This window comes from Mobula hypostoma, chromosome 12 (genome assembly GCF_963921235.1).
Source record: "Mobula hypostoma chromosome 12, sMobHyp1.1, whole genome shotgun sequence".
NCBI lineage: Eukaryota > Metazoa > Chordata > Chondrichthyes > Myliobatiformes > Myliobatidae > Mobula > Mobula hypostoma.
Window position 1 is genome coordinate 47,076,770 of NC_086108.1, and position 21,348 is coordinate 47,098,117.

At 40.4% G+C, this 21,348-nt stretch overlaps 1 protein-coding gene across 2 annotated transcripts in view; it reads left to right on the top strand.

The window, feature by feature from the left end:
- abl2 (c-abl oncogene 2, non-receptor tyrosine kinase) overlaps positions 1 to 21,348 on the top strand; it is a 144,780-nt gene that overhangs the window by 82,383 nt on the left and 41,049 nt on the right. For both annotated transcript variants that reach the window (XM_063064003.1, XM_063064006.1), the window contains exon 2: positions 20,383 to 20,553. In XM_063064003.1, coding sequence (XP_062920073.1) covers positions 20,383 to 20,553 — 171 coding nt within the window. The remainder of the gene's footprint in view (positions 1 to 20,382; positions 20,554 to 21,348) is intronic.

Sequence of the window (21,348 nt, forward strand, 5' to 3'; positions counted from 1 at the left end):
GTCTTCTGTTCCTTGAAAATGTTTTGTGGATTTAATTAGAAACATTGCGTCCCCAGAAGCTGTGAATCTCAGTCCACAGACGATGCCGGTGTCTGTGGGATGGATATGAATCAGAAGATGTGAAGTTTGCATGTAGTTTTAAACGACAGCATTGTCTATACTTTGTAAATATGGAATTATCATCTGTGTTTAGCAAATAAATATTGAGCCCCATGTTGGGCCAACACACCTTTCCACCGAAAGCGTCTTCACATGATCCCTGCTGTACCTTGTTTTGTTGAATAAAGAAGCAGCTTTGTATCTACCAGTAACTCTCTCTGGCGATTTCATTCACACAATAACATGCCTCACAAGCCTGATTAACATTTTTAAGGAAGTGACAAAGCATATTGATGGAGGTAAAGCATGGCTGTGGTGTATATGGATTTTTGTGAGGTATTTGACAAAGCTTATTTAGAAAGTCAAAAAGCATGAGATCCAAGTTAACTTGGCTGCATGACACATCAAAGTTGCTGGTGAACGCGGCAGGCCAGGCAGCATCTCTAGGAAGAGGTACAGTCAACGTTTCAGGCCGAGACCCTTCGTCAGGACTCGCCTGAAACGTCGACTGTACCTCTTCCTAGAGATGCTGCCTGGCCTGCTACGTTCACCAGCAACTTTGATGTGTGTTGCTTGAATTTCCAGCATCTGCAGAATTCCTGTTGTTGGCTGCATGAATTTGGAACTGGCTTGCTCACAGAAAGTAGAGGATGGTAGTAGATGAAGTGTTTTCAACCTGGATGCCCATGACTAGTGGTGTTCTGTAGGGATTGATCTGTCCTGGGATCCCTGCTCTTTGTCACTTTTATAAGTTACTTGGATAAGGAACTGGAAGGGTGGGTTAATAAACTTTGCAGATGGTTTGAAGATTGCTTGTGCCGTGGATAGTGTGGAAGGTTGTTTTAGGTTACAACAGGGTATTGGTAGGATGCAAAGTTGGGCTGAAAAATGACAGCTGGAGTTCCAACCAGAAGAGAGTGAAGTGATACACTTTGGAAGGTGGAACCTGAAGGTGGAGTACAAAGTTAATGACAGGATTCTAAGCAGTGGAATCCTGGGGCCCACATCCATTGATCTCTCAAAGTCACTACACGTTAATAGGTTGGTTAGGAAAGCATATGGTATGTTGGCCTTCATTAGTCAGTGGATTGAGTTCAAGAGCTGTGAGGTAATGTTGCAACTCTTTTAAACTCTGCTTAGACCACACTTGGAGTATTGTCTTCAGTTCTGGCTGCCTCATTATAGGAAGGATATGGAAGCTTTAGAAAGAGTGTAGAGATTTATCAGGATGCTGCTTGGATTGGAGAGCACATTTTATGAGGATAGGTTGATCAAGCTAGGGCTTTTTCCCTTGGAGCAATGGAGGATGAGAGGTGACTCAATAGAGGTGGAAAGATGAGCATAAGTAGAAAAGACAGCCAACACCTTTTTCACCGGGTGGCAATGGTGAATATGAGAAAGTACAATTTTAATGTGATTGGAGGAAAGTATAGAGGGGATGATAGAGGTAGATTTTGTTTTACACAATGTGGTAAATGCATGGATAATAGAGGCTGGTGCATTAGAGATATTTAGGAGACTCTTAGATAAGCATATGGATAAAAGAAAAACCAGAATGCATTTGAGAGGAAAGCTATCTATTGATCTTGGAGTAGGTTAAAGTGTCAGCACAACTTGGTAGAGCAAAGGAGCCTGTACTGTTCAGTGTTCTCTACCTGGTGTTGTCTACTGCAGGGGTCCCCAGCCTTTTTTTGCACCACGGACCGGTTTAATATTAACAATATTCTTGCGGACCGGCCGACGGGGGTGGGGGAGGGGTATTTACGTTCAACAGTGCATGACAGGGAACGTGGAAGGGTGCAGCTGACTCGTATCATTTCATATCGCCAAATCATATTGCTTTCTCGCGGCCCGGTAGCACATGCTTTGCGGCCTGGTACCGGTCCGCAGCCCGGTGGTTGGGGACCGTTGGTCTACTGAGCAATCAAACACCAACTTCCAGAAGGGCTCTGGATTACACAACTATATGACAAGTGCTGAATGGAATTACCTCGATGCCTTCTGTTTGTTTCTCTCTATGGTAACCTTAAGATGTTTATATTGTTGGTTATATAATGGAAAGAGTGCTTATGTTATTGATATCTATAAATCCATAGTTATTGCAGTAAATTGAAAGTGGCTGTATTTAATTTGTTTTACAGCTAATGATTGGTGCACTGGTGGTTTAGACATTGTGATTTTTTATGAATTCAATTTAAAATTACAGAAACTATTAAAATCAATAATTGTGTTAGTGGTGGCTGTGGTGGAGGCAGGATTGCCCATAATCAATGGAATGATCAAAATGATCTGAGTAGTTTATATTTTCTGATCAAGCATGACTTGTTTCTGCTTGATTACTTTTGTTTCTGAGAATGAGGCAATTACAGGATGAATTGTTTTCCATTTGTCCTGTAAGTTAACTCTAAATCATGAAACTCTTCCTATTGAGGTGCAGCAATGCAATAAGAATGATTGAAATAAGTAATTGTGATGATACAGCCTTGATTATTGTAGTCTGCATTGATTTGTGATCTCTTGTGGACCCATTGTTTAAGAGCATGGACTGCATGCTACCTTGAATCAGATGCAAGATGAAAGTTAATTTGTACAGGCCTCCAAATTTGGGAAGGATGTGTCACGATCTGTTTTGACAGACAAGTCAAATGCTTTCCTGGGGTGATACAAGACCACTTATTAAATTTTGAGGAGGGCAGCTCTTTGGCTGCCAGACCAAAGGTGAGGACGACTTTTGCAATGATATTTCCTTTATTAGGGTAGTAAAGGGACTTCTCTGTAGTTAATTTAATTGGATTTGTTTTCCTCCTTGAAGATGGTTATTGATGATGAAATCTACTGGCACGTTCTCTTCTCAGACATGGTTGACAGGCTTGTGAGTTTGTGAATGCAATTGTTTGTGACTCGGTTTTGATTTTCAGCAGGACGCCTTCTGCTTTTGAAATTTTGTTTTTAAGTTGGTATATGTTTTTTTTGTTTTCTTTGTTGGCCTTCATGACAGCATAGCTGGATTGAATATTTAGATTTGAAACAGAATCAAGTGTATTCGTGTACAATACATGGTCATAGTTGAGTTCTTTGAAGTTTCCTTTACAGTGGGCAACAAAGCTTTTAGCTCTCAGAGGCATAGACACTTGGACATTTTGGGGGCTGGCTGGCCCTGACAATGCTGAAGAATCTAATGTGTCATGGTTACCACTAAACTTTTCCTAATTTTTAACCCAGCCCCATTCTTATGTTCTTTAGGTCCTGGACTTCCTTGTGAACTAAGGCAAAGTGACACTGCTCTTGCCTTGAATCCTGTTTGTGCTTGAATTCCTTCTTCAGTAGTTCTCATTCTCCATTTTTCTTCTCAGGCTCCCTCTAACTTACTTTTGGTTCTCTCCTTCCCTGCATCAGGCAGCCCTCAATTTATTTAATCTGATCTTCTGTCACACAACTTTTCTCCCCATCCTCACTAAGTACCTTTCCAGCTCCTAACGATTGGCCTTCTCTTCACTGTGACTACTCTGAGATCATCCTTGATTCCCTCATGCATGTCCATGCTTGTCCCTCACTGAAGAGCAATGCCATTATTGCTTGACCAGGGTGCAGGGCGCAGCCTCAAGTCAGCATGCCTCCTGCACTGTATACTGTACACTGCAAGTAGCACATAGTTGCTTTAAGGTGAGTTCTAAAGCAGTGTTGCTTAGAAAGTTACATGTAACTAAGGAAAGAAAAAAGTTTGCAATATCTTATCGTTTTAACTGTGAATAATAGTGTATCGGGCAGCATCGTTGGAGGGAAATGGACAGCTGATGTATCAGCTTGAGACCCTGAATAATAGAGGGCATAGGTCCATAGGTGAGGAGTGTCTGGGGAGTGATAAACAGATGGAGGTGGAAGGAGTGGGAATAGTGTCAGAAACTGGGAAGTGATAGGTGGATGTAACAGGGCTGAAAATGATGGAGGTTGAATGGAGAGGAATGTGGAGCAAGGAACTAAGGGAGGGTGCTAGGGAGTCCAAAAGGGGAGAAGAAACAGTGGAAGGATTGTGTGGTTAATGGGCCCTGGATGATGAGGGAGAAGGTGTAGGAACAAGTTCTCCTTGTGGTTACAGAGGAGAGTGCTTAGGGATTGAGGGAGACGGGTGGGAATAGATGAGCAGACCAGGGATAGTGGAGAGAGTGTCCTAGCAGAGGGGTCAGTGTAAGTTGTGATTGGTGGTGGTATCCCAATTTAGTTGGTGGAACTTGTAAAGAATGATGCATTAGTGGGTAGGGCGATCAGTGAAAAATAGGGGAAATTTCTATCCTTATTTTGCCTGGGGTGGAGTTGTGTGGAGGGGGAAGGCAAAAGGGCTACCTTCCTCTCCTATCAGATTCCACCACCTTCAGCGCTTTCACACTTCCACCTATTACCTTCTAGCTTCTGATGCTGTTCTCACAGTCCCTCTACCTACTAACCCATACATCTTTGGAATGTGGGTGGAAACTGGAGCACCCAGAAGAAACCCATGTGGTCATAGGTAGGACGTACAACTCCTTCGAGACAGTGGTGGAATTGAACCAGGGTCGCTGGCGCTGTAATTGTGTTACTCTAAATGCTCCCCTACCATACTGCATACTCTTGCTCCACACCTTCTCTTCACTTTTTTTATACTGCTGTTTTCCCTCTGTCTTCCAGTCCAGGCGAAGAGCCCTGACCCAAAACCTCAATGTTCATTTTTCTTCATAGATGCTGCCTGTCCCACTGAGTTTCTCCAACTTTTTGTGTGTTACTCCAGATTTCAGCATAGCAGTCTCTTTGGTTTTCATGATACTGATATACTGATGTTATTTCAGTAAAACCTTTTATCGGAGTGCTTGATGTCGTCATATGCGTAAAAGAGACTTAACATATGGGAGAAAAACAGGTGGCAATCCTGGATTAATATAGTAAGAGAAGCTTATAGAACTTGAAGCATGAAGATGCAGTTTTGCCATTTTACTGTAAAATGCTTAGACTAAATTATTGATTTCAATCCAAAGTGAGGTCCAAGTAGATACTGCAGGATTTAAGCTAAATCATAATCATTGAGTACATTTAAGTTCCTGAGAAGGCTTATGAAATTTGAATGGTCAGAGGAATAGAGAGATATCTCTGCACATTTGAAAATTGCTTTGAACTATGGCCTAATCATGTGCTGTATGAATCCAGCCTAGACTGAATAAACCAGACTTGGAAGTGTGAATATATGTCTAGTTCAGAGCCATTGGACTAAGTCAGGACTGTGTCAGTGTCTGTGTCTCGTCTTCTGCATATTCCTTTTGTTTAAAATTTGAGAGATCTGGGTGAAAGGCCAAGTGCTTTAATATAAGATACTGTCATATGTTAGGAGACAATTCTTCAATCAGGATGCCAATATTAGATGCCAACTTCTGTCACCTGATCCATACTAAGATAAACTAAATAATTTGCAATGGAAGATTAATGTTTCTCTCAAGCTGTAATCCTTTTATTTTATTGACTGATATTTAAAAATACTAACTGATGTTCATCAAGTGGATGCATTTTGTAGAGTAGGGTACTTTTATGTATCAAAGATTTTAAATGTTAAACAATATCCATGTTTGAGCTTTAATTGGCAATGGTTTCCCTTGCCATAATATATCCATTATTTTACGCATGATCAGTCCATCACAGTTAAAGCCCTGCCTACCATTGAGCTCATCTACATGGAGCATTGTTGCAAGAAAGCAGCATCATCAGGAACTCACACACTCAGGACATGCTCTCTTCTTGCTACTGCCATCAGGAAGAGGGTACAAGACCCTCAGGACTCTCACCACCAGGCTCTTGAACCAGAAAGATAACTTCACGCAACTTGCCCCGTCACTGAGCTGTTCCCACAACTTGCTGAGTTCCTCCAGCAGCACATTTATGTGTTGTTCCAGTTTGCTGTGCTATTCCCCATATGCTACTGTCACCCTGTAGTACTAGTCACTTGCCCAGTAATTCCATATAGTACTGACTTGATTGCACAAAGTCTCGTTTTTGCTGTGTACTATACCAGCAGTTATGGTTGAGATGACAATAAAAAGTGACTTGACTTGACTTGACTTAGGCTATGTCCACACTGGACTGGATAATTTTGAAAACGCCGGTTTCGCGTAAAAATGATAGGCGTCCACACCAAGCGTTTTTGAAAATACCTCCGTCCACATTAAAATGGCTATTTGGGTGAATCTCCTTCTACTGGGCATGTGCAGGACAGATCTACAGAAAACAAGCAACATGTTTTGTGTCAAATCTCGCTGTGAAAGTGCACGTTTGTGCAGTTACAGACTGGAAAAACTTAAAAGGAAATTGCCAAAATGCGGACAGCTGTTGGCTCTCGCGCAGGAGGACTTAAAACTAAAAAAAAACAAATACTGGAGTGTATGGAGGCAACCGACAGGGAGTTCACGGACAGTATGACCTGGTTGATGACGAACATTGAAAACCTGACTAACTCTGCATTAATAAAGCATCTTGTTAAATGTATAAAACATGTCTGCATCAGTGTTATCTTGTATTTCCATACAGTGTTACATCAGGCTGTTACACATCTATTGTCAGAGAAGTACTTGCATAAATAGGTAAACGGCCTTCACACAAGCAAGGACAGTAAACAGGGCAAAGTGAGTATACTTATTTATTCAGTAAGTTATGGGCCAAAGTATTTGGTGAGTACATTTCTAACTCTTCTGGCTTCAGTCTTGTTGCCGTCTGCTCTGAAATTGTTAGGTTGTGTGGGAGTTGCATTCAAGAAAACAATGAAATGCCGCGCTGCCGCCACCATCTGTTTCGGCACGTATTGACAGCATTTTTAGAAATCTCTGGTTACCCCGTCCACACTACTCTGCCCAATCGGCATTTTCAAATTTACACACTCCGGAGAGCATTTTTGAAAAGCTCTGTTTTCGGGGGAGGAAAATGCTGTTTCAGTGTGGATGGAGGGTCAAAACGAAGAGAAAAAGCTTTGGTTATGGATTTATCTGGTCTAGTGTGGATGTAGCCTTAAATTCACTGTTCTTTTCTGTTTTTATTTCTGATGTCCAATGTCTGGATTTTTGTTTATTTTTCAACAATGCTGGAAATGTGGCCTTGCTACCTGTCAAAGATATTCTGAGCAGGGCTTGTCCTGGGCCATCAGCATGCCTGGATTACATTGTGTGAATCTGTGACCTTGTGCAGAATGTGATGTTAATGGTACACATTTTCTTAGTGCATCCTCTTTAAATTGACTTCTTCACCCCTGTAGCTTCCATGTGCATGGACCACACTATATTATGTTTATGCAGGTTGCCATTGCTATTGTGGATGCCTTGTTTTGGGTTATGACCTTGGCTTCACAAACAGGCCTTTAACTGAGAAACTGCAGTACAGTGCTTGGAGAGGGAAGCCTTCCCCTGATCTTGTTGTGGCTGAAGTACACTTTTCCTCCACAGATTAGAGTATTATGGAGTGCATAACCTGGACCTTACTCCATCCATTCTTTCACCTTTTCGTACTATCAGCTCACCTCTGTCTTTTTGTCCGGATTAAGGGACTTGACCTGAAACATTGTCTGTCCATTTCTCTCCACAGATGCTGTCTGTCTCACTGAATATCTTCAGCACTATGTTTGTTGCTATAGATACTGGCACCTGCAGTCTCTAGTGTCTCCAAAGTTGAATCGAGACCTGTCATTGTCTTCATGGTTCAGATGCAAAGACGTTCATAAGTGACGTTAATAGATCTGGGTTATACAATACTGGGGTGGAAAAAAAAGGTCCAGTTTGAGATTTGACAATGTACAAAACCCAAAGCTATTGGTCAGAATTGTAGATTTCAGGAAATGGGCTTGAAAATGATTTGGACAATGTAGTGATAAGACATGTTTCTGGCTACCGGACAAAATTGACATGTAGATATATAGTATGTCTAGATGAGCAAATGGTATGTGTTAAATCAAAAGAATATGCCCATTGTTTTGCTACTTTTGAAACAAACGTTGACATCTCATTGCTACTAGTTTGTTGACTGAACGTAGCTGACAATCCCAAAAGCAAGTCAAGATTTTAACACCACTATAGCTGAACTAATGATACAACATCAACTCTGTTTCAACAGCTGATGTAGGGTACAGTTGTGAGAATGCCCATAATATTCTGAACTTGGTATTGCAAATAAACTTTGTTTGCTCCATGTGATTCTAATGTTGGGATTCATATTTCTTAGCTTTGGATATTAATTAAGAATGTTAAAATCTGTAAAGTTCTTTGGAGGTTGAGTTCTTCAGAGACAAATTGCATTTACGGGTTGAGCCATTTTTATTTTATTGTAATGTTAACATGTCCTTGTTCAACCTGAATCAAAAGAGCTAACGAATGCCATTTATGTGAGTTTTATAAGTGACCTTTTAGATGATGTGTATAATGTTTTCAAGCACAGCTTCCCATGCTAAAAATAAAATGAACATATGACCGAAGGGCCACTGTAAAATCTTACATTTGTCCTTAGCAGCTGGGTAGAGTGAGGGCTTCCGAGAATTTAAGTGAATAGCCCAGTTGAAGGGTTATCAGTTGTTAGCTGCTATAAGATGCCTGGGTCTGGTTGTAGTAGCTGAGACATATGGTGTCATTATTGCGTCAGGCTGTGACCAGCTGTTGAAGGCAGTGAAAGACTACATTGTTAGATGGTGGCGCCAACCCGGGTAGGCCATCAAAGTAGCAGGAAGTAGTGCTTAGGCAACCTAAATATAGACTTGTAGATAGTCCAGTTCCATCCTTTTTACTGAGGAGAAGTTCAGACAGTCTTGACGATCAAGGGAATTTTGCTCAGTTGAAATGGCCAGTTCATTTAAAAAGCATTAGACTCTTCGAGATTTGCTTCGAAAGCATAAGACGTCTATAAACATTTGGGAATCTATGCCCAATTTGGTTGTGAAATAATGTACTGGAAACTCATGTTGTGTGATCTTGCTGGAGCGGGGCCCTTTTATTTTCCTTTTTGCAGAGGAGGTAAAAGATACTTGAGCATCTAAATTTTTTAAAATTGTGTTTTTTATTTCTGTGCTTAACATTCAGTAGGGGGTATTTTACTATGATAAAATTTAGTGTTGTTTCAGTTCAATGAAATGTAAGAAAGGGTCTAACAGAATTCTTTATTCAAAATTTTTATACCCGTTTGTGTTCCTTTCTTTGTCATTGATGATTTGTTTGTGGTCAGTTCTATATTTAGTATTTTAAACGGTTATATTTCCACTCACAATATGATGTTATTATTTGCTGTTAAGTTATTGATCTGTCCATTCACCATTAATAACCCCTGATCATTAGTTTAGCTATGTTCATGTAGTAGCAACATTGGATTCCACTGCTTGCTTTTCATGGACCTGATATGGGGTACAGAAGCAAGAAATTCAGGCAAGAAATTCAATTAAAAATATTACTAATAACACCTTTTCTGAAGTAAATTGTGGTAAATTATTACTGCAGACAATGAAGAGGCGAGCAAAGGCAAAGTGAATTCCAGGAATGAACTGTGCTGGTATGTTGCAGAATCAATGCAGATGGAATGAGCTATTCAGAGTGGGGAAGTCGAGGCAAAGGAGTTCCAATGCCTGTACAGCTGGCCTAGGTGTAGGGTTGGAATGCTTTGGCTGCTGAGCCGATTTAGAGAAATGAAGAACTGTTCGGGTCAGGCGGAGAAATCTGGGCCCTGAGCGCGTTGCTGGGCGCCATGGTCTGGGCTCAGAACTTTTCACTGCAGTGGTGGCCGGGTCCTAATGTAAGGTATGATGTGCAGTTTGGACAATTTAAATGCTGGCTCAGATAGACTACAAAGACAGGGTGTTGGGATCACAGGCGAGAGCCGATTTGGCTCGCTGTCCCGCAGTGTTCACTGCTCTCTTCAGGGCACTCAGGCTATGTACTCTGTCCTGGCTTCTGGGCTCCGTACTCACTAATATGATGGACTAATACTGAGGTTTTGGGCCTGCACTGGACTGCTCTGGGGTTCGATCTAAGGACTCATTTTGGTTTGGAGTATTGTTGTTCACTTTTATAGTTTGCATGATTTGTGGGGTTTTCCCCCCTTTCTCTGCACGTTGGGTGTTGGTCTTTTTTTTAAAATTGTGTTCTTTCGGATTTCTTGCTTTGTGACTGCCTGTAACAAGCAAATCTCAAGGTTGTATAATTTATACATTCTTTGATAATAAATATACTTTGAAACTTTTGACTTGCTTCTAGGGTGCCTAAGACTTTTGCGCAGTACTGTATTTGTCAACGTGAAGCAGGGAGAGAAAACGTAAATCTGGTGGGACAAAGGATGTTGGGAATGGCAAGGTGGAGCACTCTGGGAGTGGGGTGCGACAGGTGGCAGAGAAGGAGTGCCAAGGCATGGGTGGTATGAGTGTAGACATACCCGGCCCTGAGACACTGGACTTGGTCATTTGATTCCAAACAATTGGTTTACTGATTATTACAGAATGTCATTTTCACTCCCGGCCCTTTCTAGCATCTCCAAGCCTGAATGCTTGAAACTGCAGTGAGCAAAACAGCCCGAATTGTCTTGCTGCTTATTTCTCACCAACTATCAGTGACAAAAATCACTGCTTTCTAAACATAAACACACGTGATTCAATTTAAAAACTGTTCGCTCTAAGCACGATGTAGTGTCTAACAGCCACACAAGTGCACACGGCTGACGCAGGTTAGAAAATGTTTGACAACAGTCTCCTGCCCCAATTAAGTGGCACAGTGTCCCAAATAAACAAAGGTAATCCCAGCTATTTTCTCAATTGTATAGGTTCAATTAAAGTGTTCAGAAGGCACAATTTGAATGCTGTGAGTTAATTCTTTGAATGTTATGTAACAAGCCTCTTGTTGAATAGATTCTCACTTCATTGACATGTTTGACATAAAAGTCTGAGAGTTGAAATCTCAGAATGGACTGTCTGTCAAAATAAGTAACAATTATTTTAATTGGATAACTTCAGTCTAATAGAATCCTGACCTTGAGTACACTGTGTGATTTAAACAAAGAAAGGGAATTAAATTGATTTGTATTTAGGATTAGAACATAGAACAGAGAACAATACAACACAGGAACAGGCCCTTCCAACCCACAATGTTGTGCTGAACCAAATAAATTGGTAATCAAATAGCAAACTAAACTAATCTTTATGCCTACACAATGCCCACATCCTTGTATTTTTCTCTCATTTGTGCACCTGTCTAAACATATAGAACATAGATTGTAGAAATGACATTTTTATTGTCTAATTGGAAATTCTTGCTGGTTCCTGAGTAGCAACAACTTTGCAGTCCTCAGTGGCTTGAAGAGCCAAATTGCTGTGTACACATGTTGATTGGGATCTGAAGCCAGTAGTTCATGTAACTCTGATATTAAAAATGTTATGTGTTGATTCCACCAATAATGCTGACTCTACAAAAAAAAACATGACTAATTTATTTTGTGATCAAGAGATCAAAAGGAACAGGTACATGGAGTTCTTATTGCTCTTTAGGGATACTTGGAGAATCTACCTCACTGAAAGCATATTTAAAAATGCATTCAGCAACACACAAAATGCTGGAGGAACTCAGCGGGCCAGGCAGCATCTGTGGGAAAAAGTACAGTTGACGTTTCAGGCTGAAACCCGTCAACAGGACTGTGGTTGTTGCTCAGATTTCCAGCATCTGCAGATTTTCTCTTGCTTGTGATTTAAAAATGCATTTGTTGGTACAAATGAGAAAATAATGATATGGAATGAAAGAACAAACATGCATTTATGGGCATCAAATATAGCACTAGGATGTTCCAAGTTGATTCAAAGCCACTGAAGTACAGTATGTTGCAAGATTAGCCTCAGTTGTACTATTAAGGGCCCATACAAACTGCTGTAATGTAGAGGAACCTGTGATGTAAATGGCTAGGATATTTCAAGATCCTCCCATTCTTAAATTGTGCCTTGAATCTCCTCTTTGCTGACAGTAAACACAGGCACACTTCAGGGATACATGCTTAGTCCACTGCTCTCTTCTATGTACACCCGTGAAAGTGTGGCTAGGCACAGCTCAAATGTCGTCTATAAATTTGCTGATGAGATCTCTTGATGGCAGAATTTCATATGGTGGTGGTGAGGAGTACAGGAGTGAGATAGATCAGCTGATTGAGCAGCGATGCAACAACAACCTTGCACCCAATGTCAGTAAGATAGAATAATTGATTGTAGACTTTAGAAAGGGGAAGTCAAGGGAATACATACCAGTCCACATCAAGGGATCAACAGTAGAAAGAGTGAGCGGTTTCAAGTTCCTGGGTGTCAACATAAGATCTATCCTGGGCCCAAAATATTGATGCAATTACAAAGAAGGCATAATGCTAGTTATATTCATTCGGAGTTTGAGGAGACTTGGTATGTTACCAAAGACATTCACAAATTTCTGCAGATGTACAATGGAGAGCATTCTAACTGATTGCATCACCATCTGGTATGGAGGGACCACTGCACAGGATTGGAAAAAGCTGCAGAAAGTTGTAAACTTAGCCAGCTCCATCATGGGCACCAGCTTCCCCAGCATCAAGGACATCTTCAAAAGGTGATGCCTCAAAAAGGTGGCGTCCATTATTAAGGACCCCCATTACACAGGCCATGCCCTTTCCCCATTGCTACTTTGAGAACATACAAGAGCCTGAAGAGAGGCACAACATTTCAGGAACAGCTTCTTCCCCTTCACCATCAGATTGCTGAATGGACAATTGAACGCTACCTCACTATTTTTCCCTCTCTTTGAGCTACTCATTTAATTTATTTTTTATATATACTTACTGCAATTTATAGATTTTTAAATTATTATGTATTGTAATGTACTACCGCTGTAAGACAACAGATTTCATGACCCTATGCCATGATATTAAACCTGATTCTGATTGAGGTCTTTTACATTCAAGATTCAAGCTTGTTCAAGTTTATTGTCTTTTAATTGTACACATGTATACTGCCAAAAGAGACAACATTTCTCCAGACCAAGGTGCACAGCACAGTACATATAACTCACATACAAGCAAATTAACAAATAATAAGGTCCATATACAATACAAGTTTAAAAACTCAACAGTATTATGCTACTGGTGCTTCATATGTGATGAGACCTGAACGGTGGCAAGGAGTTCAGTAGTCTTATAGCCTGGGAGCAGAAGTTGTTTCCCATCCTAACAGTTTTGTCCCAATGCTACAGTACCTCCTGCCTGATGGTATGGGATCAAAGAGATAGTTGTATGGATGGGAGGAATCACTGACAATGCTGCAAGCCCTGTGAACACAGTGCTCCTGATAAATATCTCTAATGGGTGGAAGAGAAAACTCAGTGATCCTCTCAACAGTCCTTGCAATCCTTTGTAGGAACTTGTGGTCAGATGCCTTGCAATTTCCATACCAGATGGTGATGCAATTAGTCAGTACGCTTTCAATAGTGCTCCTATAAAAGTTGGTTAAAGTTACCCGATGGGGGTGGGGAGCTTCACTCGCTTCAACCTCGTCAGGAAGTGCAGAAGTTGCTGTGCTTTCATGACCAACGAGGTGATGTTGAGCAACTAGGTTAGATCGTTTGTTATGTACATTCCCAGAACTTGGTGCTCTTAACTCTCTTCATGGAGGAGCTATCTCCGTACAGTCCCCAGTCACCTCTTTGCTTGACAATTGTCCATATTGAGACTGAAATTGTTGTGCTGGCATGATTTTAGCAAATGCTCTACCTTGTCTTTGTACACCGTCTTGTCATTGTTATTGATGAGGCCAACCACTGTTGTGTCATCAGCAAACTTGATTCGAGTTGAACTGGATATAGCTGTACAGTCATGTGTCAGCAGCATGAACAGCAGCAGGCTGAGCACACAGCTCTGGGGAGCGCCGGTGATCAGTGTGATGGAGCTAGAGATGTTTCTACCAACGTAGATTGACTGTGGCCTTTCTGGCAAGTAGTCCAAGAGCCATTTATAGAGATGGGTGTTGAGACCCATTGAGGACAGTTTACCCAGCAGCTTCTGTGGTGTGATTGTATTGAATGCTGAGTTGAAGTCAGTAAACAGCATCCTGGCATAAGAGGCACCGTCTTCCAGGTGGGACAGGGCAGAGTCGAGTGCAGAGGCTAGGGCATTATCAGTAGACAAATTTGAGCAATAAGCAAACTGGAAAAGGGTCCAATATAGCAGGAAGGTGGGATTTAATGCATCCATAACCAGCCACTCAAAGTACTTCATTATTGTTGAGATCAGTTCCACTGAATGGTAGCCGTTGATGCAGGTTACTGTTGTTCTCCTGGGCACTGGTGGCCACCGTGAAACCTGAGGGGACAGCAGACTGTTCCAGAAAGATGTTGAAGTTGTCTGTTAGAACCTTGGTCAGCTGGTCTGCACAGTTCCTCAGCACCAGGCCAGGTATATCATCAGACCCCACTGCTTTATGCGGATTGACCCTGGCTGGGGTTTTCTCCACATCAAGCTGCTGCCAGACAGAGTGCTTGCTCCTCGGGGTGGGGGGGGGTGGAGGGATGGTGGGGCGTGCTGGGGAAGAGGGGCCTTCTTCGGTGACACATGGTTTTGAGCATCAAACAGAGCATAAAAGACATTCAGCCTCTCAGGAAGAGAACCACAGGGCGGACGTAGCAGTCTTTTGTGGTCTGAATCTTGTGTCTCTGTTGTCACAGAAATGGGTGCATATTCTCTGTGAATAATCCCAATTTGCCTTCTTGATGGTGCGGGACAGCACACCTCTTGCTGACTTGAGTCTGTCTTATCCCCTGATGTAAAGGCAACATCCTGCTCTCTCAGCCTTACTCGTACCTCTGCTGTCAACCATGGCTTCTGATTTGCTCTCACATAGATGTATTTAATAACAGTGACATCGTCAAATGTAGCCAGTCACAGATCTCACATATTCATTGATTTTAATGTGATGACCATCAGTAGCTACTTCACTGAACGTGCTCCAGTCCATGTTTTCAAAACAGTCCTTTAATGCTGAGGTTGCTCTTAACATAACAGATAAGTGGGGAGGAGGAGCAGCTTTGTAAGTATCAAGGATGATGGTGTAAAACAGGTCGAATGTATTTTCACCTCTAGAAGTAAAGTGCACATGCTGATAGGATTTGGGGAATTATTGTTAAGTTTTTAATGTTATTTCCAGTACACAGGTGTAAAAGAGAACAAAATATTTGTTCCTCCAGATCAGATGCAGCACAAATACATAATAAGATAAAGAACACAAGAATAACAAAAAAAGCACAATCCTCTCTGATGGGAGTGGGACAAGCAGCCCACGAGCAGGACGGGTATGATTCTTCATGATGTTTCTGGCCCTTTTCTAGCACCTTCCTGTATATAAATCCTTCATGGTGCCGGTGATGCATTGGGCAGTTTTGACTACCCATTGTAGAGCCTTCCTGTCTGCCACCGTGCAGTTTCTGTTCCATGTAGTGACGCAGCATGTTAGGATGCTCTCCACTGTGCATCTGTAGAACCACGTGAGTATAGCATAGTCCAGCTCTCTTCAGCCTCCTCAGAAAGTAGAGGACCAGAAATCAAATATAGTTTAATATTTCATTTGGAAGATGGCATCTTTTACAGTGTATTACTAAACAAATACTCAGCCTGGATCAGTACTTGACCAAAATCTCTGGACTGGACTTTGTGACTTCCATGTTGGAATCACACAACAAGAGCAAGAGTGATGTATGCTTGACAGACAGGAAACAGTTTGTTTAGTGAGTGTTGTTTGGATTGTAAAGGATTTGATCGTTTTTTTTCATGAGTTCAGTGATGGATCTGCATAATACATTGTTTTCTTCAAGTAGTTTGTATTTGTAATTTGGAAGCAGAAACTCAAGGTGCTGACAGTGCTAAATGGGTAGGATTTGCTTCTGACCGTACATGTGGAAGACTTTAGGTGACTAGCTTGGAGGAAAAGCTTCATGTGAAAAGTTATTGACGATGTGTATGTACAAGACGAAGGGTGAAATATTTCTTAAAAATATAAGCAGTTATTTATTAAATAAAGAGGGCAAAAGTAGTAAGAATGAGTACAGTCCTTAAAATTAATTTGGTTTTGATGAAGTCTCAGACGATGTAACTTTGAAATCGTATTACAAGGAGATTCAGGATATTTGAGTCTAGACAAACCAAATTCATCAGGTTGAAGCCCAAAATGGTGAGGTAATTATGAAGAAATAACATGCACTTGTAGTAGAGTGGTCCTCTACTTCCTTAGGAGTTTGTGAAGATTTGGCATGACATCTAAAACTTTGACATCCTTCTATAGATATATGGTAGAGTGTATATTGACCGACTGCATCGCAGCCTGGTATGGAAACATTAAAGTCCTTGAACGGAAAACCCTGCAAAAAAAGTAATGGATAAGGCCCAGCCAGTGACAGGCAAAGCCCTCCTCATCACGGAGCGCAGCTACACGGAGTATTATCGCAGGAAAGCAGCATCATCAGGGACCCCCACCACCCAGGTCATGCTTTCTTCTCGCTGCCACCATCAGAAAGAGGTACAGGAGCCTCAGGGCCCACGCCACCAGGTTATTACCCCTCAATCAGCATGTTCCTGAACCAAAGGGGATAACTTCATTCAACTTCACTTGCCCCATTATTGAAATGTTCCCACAAACTTTGGATTCACTTTCAAGGTCTCTCAATTTCATGTTCTCAATAGTTATTGCTTGCTTACTTATGTATTTATTCATTTATTTATTATTTTCTTTCATTTTGTATTTGCAGAGTTTATTATCTTTTGCACACTGGTTGTCCACCCTTTTGCTGTGGGCTTTCATTGATTCCATTATGGTTATTGGATTTACTGTGTATGCCCACAAAAAATGAATCTTAGTATTGTACATTGTGACTTGCCTGTACTTGGATAATAAATTTACTTTGAACTTTGATCTTTGAGTGAGAACATTGCCCAGGGCCCTCTTCAGTACTTTCAGGATCAATATCATTCTGGAACCAACAAGAGTTGTGACAGTACCTTCCCTGATCTGCAGTAATTCAAAAGTTGAATTCAAAGAAGTAAAAGGAGAGGGGAGAAAAATTAAAACTGTATGGTTGCTATCAAGTTATTCAAAATAGTTTGCATTATTTGACTGCAAACTTTTCTTCATTGACTGTTTTAACAGTATTTACAGTATATGAATGCAAAGCATCTCAATCTGTGAAAGTTGTTATGTAAGGACATTTGTTTCTTCATAAAAAGCAATACACTTAATTGTCTGAAAGAGCAAAAAGTTCACAAAACATGAACTGCATATCTGCCATTTTCTATCTTTGCTTGCATATAGGTGATATATAAAAGGAAAGAGAAAAACAATTGAATTTGGTCTTTTCATTGGTGACTGACAGGCTAAGTCTGAAAGGGTCATTATGTATATTTCCTTGGGAAATATGATTCTTCAGTATTTGTGACTATGTACTGAGGAATGTTCCCTATGAATAGCTAATTTAGTTAGGTGGCAGGGATTTGTACGCAAAATGGAAACTGTTTCGACATGTCTATTTTCTCACGTGGCTGTAACCACCCCGATCCATTAGGATAGGAATTGACCGGCCCAAAATTCTTTCTGTAGATTCTTTAGAATCTTACACCCACACAGCTGTGACTAAATTGTACTCCAAAGTGCTGCAAGAGAATGTCTTTTACTGTGGAACTTGAAAAATAGCTTCACTGTGAATAGATACAACAAAGATGAGCTCTGGTGCAGTGCTGCTGCCGTCCAGTAGTTTAGAAAAAGATAGGCGTGGAGTGAACTGCTCTTTCATTGAGGCTGCGGCTGAGCCCCTACCCTCTCTTTCTGAGTTCTATAACGTTGAAGGTATGTTATGAGGAAATTGATGTAAAAGTGTAGTTTCTTTATTCCAGTATGCACTAATTTTCTTTATTCACCAGTATTAGTAATAAATTAGATTTGTAATTGGCAGATTTTCACTTGAACATAACAATAACAGTAAAGCTGAACAAAATAATAAATAAATGTGTCAAGTGGAAGACTGTTTAATATTTAGTGATAGTTTTGATTTATCTAGTATTACGTGTTAATTGTTGGGCATATTATATGATATGATCATTAAGTATTCCTTTTGTGAGGAATTACCTCTTCAGATATTTGTTTCTCTAATTAAGAGATGGGCAAGAGATGCTGATAAATGAATTGAGATAGGGAAATATTGCAAAATTTATAATTGTATTGATAATGAGATCATGTTCAACAGAAATCAATGTGTTGTCATATTTTCACAATCTCGTTAAAGATACTTGGCTAAAGCTGTATATAGATCTTAACTGAATCCTGAGATAGAACTGACGAAAATTTTGAAATGCTGTATGTGTCTTCTGCCTGAATTTGAATCAGTTTTGGCACTGATTTACTTTTGTAATACCATTTTTGTCACCAACAAATAGAAGTTACAAGATTGTATATTTTGATGATACAATTTTATTGTGGCTAACAGCAAAGATGCTTTTTGGATGTAAAGGCTAGTTCTTCAACTACCGCAGTTTGTTGGAATTCTACTTATTTGTTCTTGTCACCATTTTGTTTCTTTGACTTATTTCACGTTATTAGCAGTTGTACAAGATATAGTTGGCTCATCAGTCAGTGGGTGCCGTCCCGAATCTGGGGTTGGTGGCTGTTCACCTCCATCTTCTTTGATCTTGCAACAGCGCTGAGTACAGCCTCTACTCCAGTTTGTTCTCTCTGGCCGCCTTGGCACCACCCGCCGCCGCCCCCACCGAACTCGAGCCCGAGGCCGTATCGGTTTCCAGTCGTGGCCGCTATTTCGAGCTCGCCCCTTTCTTAGGTGGAGGCCTTGGGCAGGTCCAGGCACACGGTGCAGCGCCCAAGTTCATCATATCTCTTCTAACTAGGTGCACAGCATACGATTCGTAGATACGTGGTGAGGCTTTAATCTCTTCCACGGAAGATGGCCATTGGCTCACAAGGAGCTCATCCGCCCTTTGTCAGGTCTTATGTTTTTTTAGTCCTGCTGGTTGTCCTCACACCCTCCTCACCAGACTAAGTCCGGCTCATACATTGTTTTAACTGTCTTTAAAATCCCAAGCAGAGGTTAGAGGAAGAAAGTTGCTTATGTTTCTGGACATGTGGCAGGGAGCTGGTACAAGTGAAGGATTTGGAAATGCCCCAAATAGAATTTCGTTTTTCAAAATATAGAGACAAACTTGTCCAAAAATACATTCAGTCTCCTATCTAGAAGCACTATTCAAGGGGATCCAATGCAAGTATTTCTGAGGTGTTACTTCAGAATCAAATGTAATCCTCAGGTTGCTTTGCATTCATTTCATGCTGCTTTACATTTTCAGGCAAAGTAAGATCAAATGCACCGTAATTTGTAAAAGCCTAATGCTCTTGCACCCCCATTATAGTCATGCACTATATATTGAGCTATATTACTTTTAATTCCACTTTATGACAAGAAAGGGTGTTCCGTTTCTGCCATACATTAATAATATTTATCAAATCATGAGAGCACAAAGCCTCTTTTAATACTATGCATCCTCATCCACACCTATGTATTTCATACTTGGACTTAGTTTGTCATGATATCTTTATCTTTATAGAAGTTTACTGTTTTTGTTAGTGCATTTTCAGTATGTACTGTGATAAGTGATTTGGATATTTTGATAGGAAAATATAAAAGTTAAATGCTAATGTGCTGTTTGTTAAGTGTTTAAAAGATATCTTTCGAAGGTTTTGGTTAATTTTAATTTAGTGCATGCAAATACAACTCTTGTATTGAAATAATTATTCCTATCACTGATAAGAACAATTTGCCATGGTACTGGGCATGAAGTCTTGAAAAATTGTTTTGCCTGATTTGTATCAATTCACAAATGCTTAACGTTACTGTGCCCATTTCATCTTTGGGTACAGTGACATAATGGTATGTGAGTAGATTGATATCCAAATAACTGAAGTCATAAGTTTAAAACGAACCAGTAATAGAATTTAAACTGAGGTAATTAAATAATTATGACAATGAAATAGCTAATTATTGAAATTAAAACTCATCCATTTACTAATCATTTTCAGGGAAGGAAATTTGCCTTTTACCTTTCTGGCCTATCTGTGAATCCACAATTAGATCAGTGTTGTTGACAATCTGTTCAGGGACTTATTGGCTATTTTATTGACACCCATTCACCAACTCATAAAAGAATATATAAAATATTATTGCTGTGCTTGTTTGTACATTACTTATGAGATTTAATCTCTCTTTACAGAAGCTTTGCACCGTCCATTTGGATCTGACATTGATTCTCAGGCGTTGAATGAAGCAGTGAGGTGGAGTTCAAAGGAAAACCTCCTTGGAGCTGCTGAAAGTGATCCTAATCTATTTGTTGCACTTTATGACTTTGTTGCAAGTGGTGATAACACACTAAGCATAACTAAAGGTAAGCAGAAATCTTTTTCTATCAACTCCTGCATGATTTGAGGCTAACTTCTGCATCGTGAGGAAGATGCTGTGAAATCATCACCCCATTTTAAAACATGCACAAGCACCAACCACTCTTCACTGTCATTGAAGCATCTCATTTTTAATCCCATGGAACTCTCTAAAAAGAGAAATTTGTCAATAAATCACATATTCCTGTAAGAACTTTTACACAGTAAAAAAAAATTAAACTTTATAGGACAATTATCTGGAAGAAAGTTAACATGCTACAAGCCTGACAGCAGGTTTGGCCAAAGAGATGCACTTTAAAGTGCGACTTCAAGGAGAGAGTGAAAAAGGAAAGACTTTTTAAAGCCTTGGGCCTTGGTGATTGTCAATGATTCAGTGATGACAAGTGGGGAATGTGCATGAAACCAGAATTACATGATCTGAAAGGTTGTAGAGTTGAAAGAGATGACAGAGATCAGGCCACTAAAAACAATGATATGAAAATGATATTATTTCCTATTATATAACAGAGCAAATACAGTGGATTTTGGTTAATTGGGCCATTTAAAGGGGCAGCCACTTACTTGGGCCAACTCTTCAGAAAACAAAATCTAATGAAGAAAATAGCTGGGATTCCCTTTCTTTATTTGGGACTCTATGTTGCTTAATTGGAGCAGGGGACTGTAGCTGAGTAGTTTTTAGCAAGCATCAGTCATGTGCACTTGCATGGCTATTAGACACTACACTGTGATTAGAGCGTACAGTTTTTAAATATCGTCACTTGCATGTGTTTGTGTTCAGAAAG